Genomic DNA, 2,532 nt, shown 5'->3' with positions numbered 1-2,532 from the left:
TTGATACAGTGGTAGATTTTGGATGACAATGCAAGAATATCTTTTTTTACTCTTTTTTTTTTAAAGTTATGTTTCTTTTTATCTGTGGTAGTTTTTACTCGAAGTGTTTTACGTTATCTCTATGTTAGAGTATGCTAGTAGTTGGTAGCGCAACGTCCCTCTAGCCGGCCGTTACGCTAGCTGCCCTCCCTCTAGCCCAGAGGCCTCCAAACTTTTCAGTCGGAGGGCCGCTTTAACTATCAAATTTCAGTTCGGGGGCCAGTTTCTTCCAGGCATGTCTTTGATTTTTCTGGGCAAAGTTCCTAAGCCATCACCAACAAACGGTTTTTCCGTGGACAAAAAAATCTCCGCGGGCCGGAAGAGAGGACATCGCGGGCCGCATTCGGCCCGCGGGCCGTAGTTTGGAGACCCTGTACTAGACTATAGTCTCCCTAAAACATAGCCGCCAACAAGAGCTTTCCAGGCAACTCGCTCCTGGGCTAGTTTCTCCAATTGCTACCAGACAAGCTAATCTTTCTAATCTCATCTTCCAGATAGTCTATAGTTTTTCTTAACCCTTCTCATTTGCTCTTTGTGATTCCACCATTGTACCAAAGTTGTTTAATTTCTCCTGTGGTAATCATGTATATGTAGATGGGACTAATTAACTATATCAGCCGTGTTCAACATGCATGTATGTTAAAACCAAGTCCGGTATCGACCACTTAATGTCACAATGTGTCACACCATTCAGCCAGTCCTACCACCTGCTGTTGGTTTACTACACTCATAAAAGTAATTTACTCATGTGTGAGCGCGCTTGTGTTATCAAGTACCGTGAGTTTTACATCGATTGTTTTTAGCATAATTGTTGAAAGAAAAATTAACACTTCGGTTGTCGTTTCTAGCGAGGCGATGCTGTGTTCATTGGTGTCTATGGGTGTTCTAGGGGAGTCTATGTGTCCTTAAGTAATTAGGCTTGTCGGGTACCCGTCTCACTTTATTACTGACCATTAAACACAGGTTATCATAAATCACTTGAGTCTATCGCTCAGCTGATTGCCAGTACCCTTACTCTTACACACAGACGGTTACACCCTCCCTCCGCCGATATATATTTTTAACATAGCATCACGAACAGACCACCAGCATACCACCACGACACAGACCACCAACATACCACCACGCCAAAGACCACCACGGCACAGACCACCACGACACAGAGCACCAACATAGTACCATGACACAGACCACCAACATACCACCAAGACACAGACCACCAACATACCACCAAGACACAGATCACATACATACCACGCCAAAGACCACCACGACACAGACCACCAACATAGTACCACGACACAGACCACCAACATACCACCACGACACAGACCACCAACATACCACTTTTACACAGACCACCAACATACCACCACGACACAGACCACCAACATACCACTCCTACATAGACCACCAACATATACCACATACAGACCACCAACATACAACCACGACACAGGCCACCAACATACCACCACGACACAGACCACCAACATACCACCACGACACAGACCACCAACATACCACCAACATACCACTCCTACACAGACCACCAACATATACCACATACAGACCACCAACATACCACCACGACACAGACCACCAACATACCACCACGACACAGACCACCAACATACCACCACGACACAGACCACCAACATAGTACCACGACACAGACCACCAACATAGCACCACAACACAGACCACCAACATAGCACCACGACACAGACAACCAACATAGCACCACGACACAGACCACCAACATAGCACCACGACACAGACCACCAACATACCATCACGACACAGACCACCCCAACACAGTCCACCAACATACCACCACGTCTCCAACACAATACCTCAATACACTACACGTATTCACACACCCTTACCACAAAACAATCCACAATCTACAGACTATTATTAACGCCCACTTCCTTGTATAGGATCCACCCAACCTCTACACTCTATCAGTCTCATCCTATCATTATTATCTGCTCCCTGCTTGTTAAATTAAGCCCACAGAGACCTATTTCAATCGAATTGAAGCCATAGCCTCTTGTTCAAGTAATGATTTTTTTAAAAGAATACTTGCGTTGCTGTGTAATTCTATGGACTTTCCCGTACATGGCGTTTCGCCATTTAAAGCTAATTTACCCCTCCTCTACTCCCCTTACATAAATCGACAAGATAACATCATAATGTTCTACATCCCTACACCTGTTACTAGTCATTCAGACCTGAAAATCATATAAATATATCAAGTAGAGTTGATCTGTTTTTTTTTAACATAGCATCTGAACATATAATATGGACAGCATAATACCCATCCACCTATTCTTTACCGAAGTCCGGGATGGACAGTGCCCCCCCCCCTTTTTTGGAGAACGCCGCCCCCCGCCCCTCTTTACCCCAGACGAAATTTTTGGTCGGCATGGTTGAGTCGGTAAAGGTCATGGTTGCTAAACCGTAAAGTCTCGAGTTCAAACCCACGGG

The 2,532-nt window shown here is 45.1% G+C and overlaps 1 protein-coding gene across 1 annotated transcript; it reads left to right on the top strand.

Annotated features, from left to right (window-relative positions):
• The first annotated feature begins 1,219 nt into the window (after positions 1-1,219).
• Positions 1,220-1,702, top strand: LOC131938615 (uncharacterized). The gene has a single exon (XM_059296715.1). The coding sequence runs from the start codon at positions 1,220-1,222 to the stop codon at positions 1,700-1,702; it is 483 nt and encodes a 160-aa protein (XP_059152698.1).
• Positions 1,703-2,532: the final 830 nt, after the last annotated feature.

This window comes from Physella acuta, unplaced genomic scaffold (genome assembly GCF_028476545.2).
Source record: "Physella acuta isolate Inbredline_101_S28 unplaced genomic scaffold, ASM2847654v3 ptg000252l, whole genome shotgun sequence".
Lineage (NCBI taxonomy): Eukaryota > Metazoa > Mollusca > Gastropoda > Physidae > Physella > Physella acuta.
Note: the sequence above shows the minus strand (reverse complement) of the source record. Positions and strands in the feature narration are given on the sequence as shown.

What these genes read in the sequence shown, in the direction of transcription:
- LOC131938615 (XM_059296715.1), top strand. Translation starts at nt 1,220, where the DNA reads ATGACACAGACCACCAACATACCACCAAGACACAGACCACCAACATAC.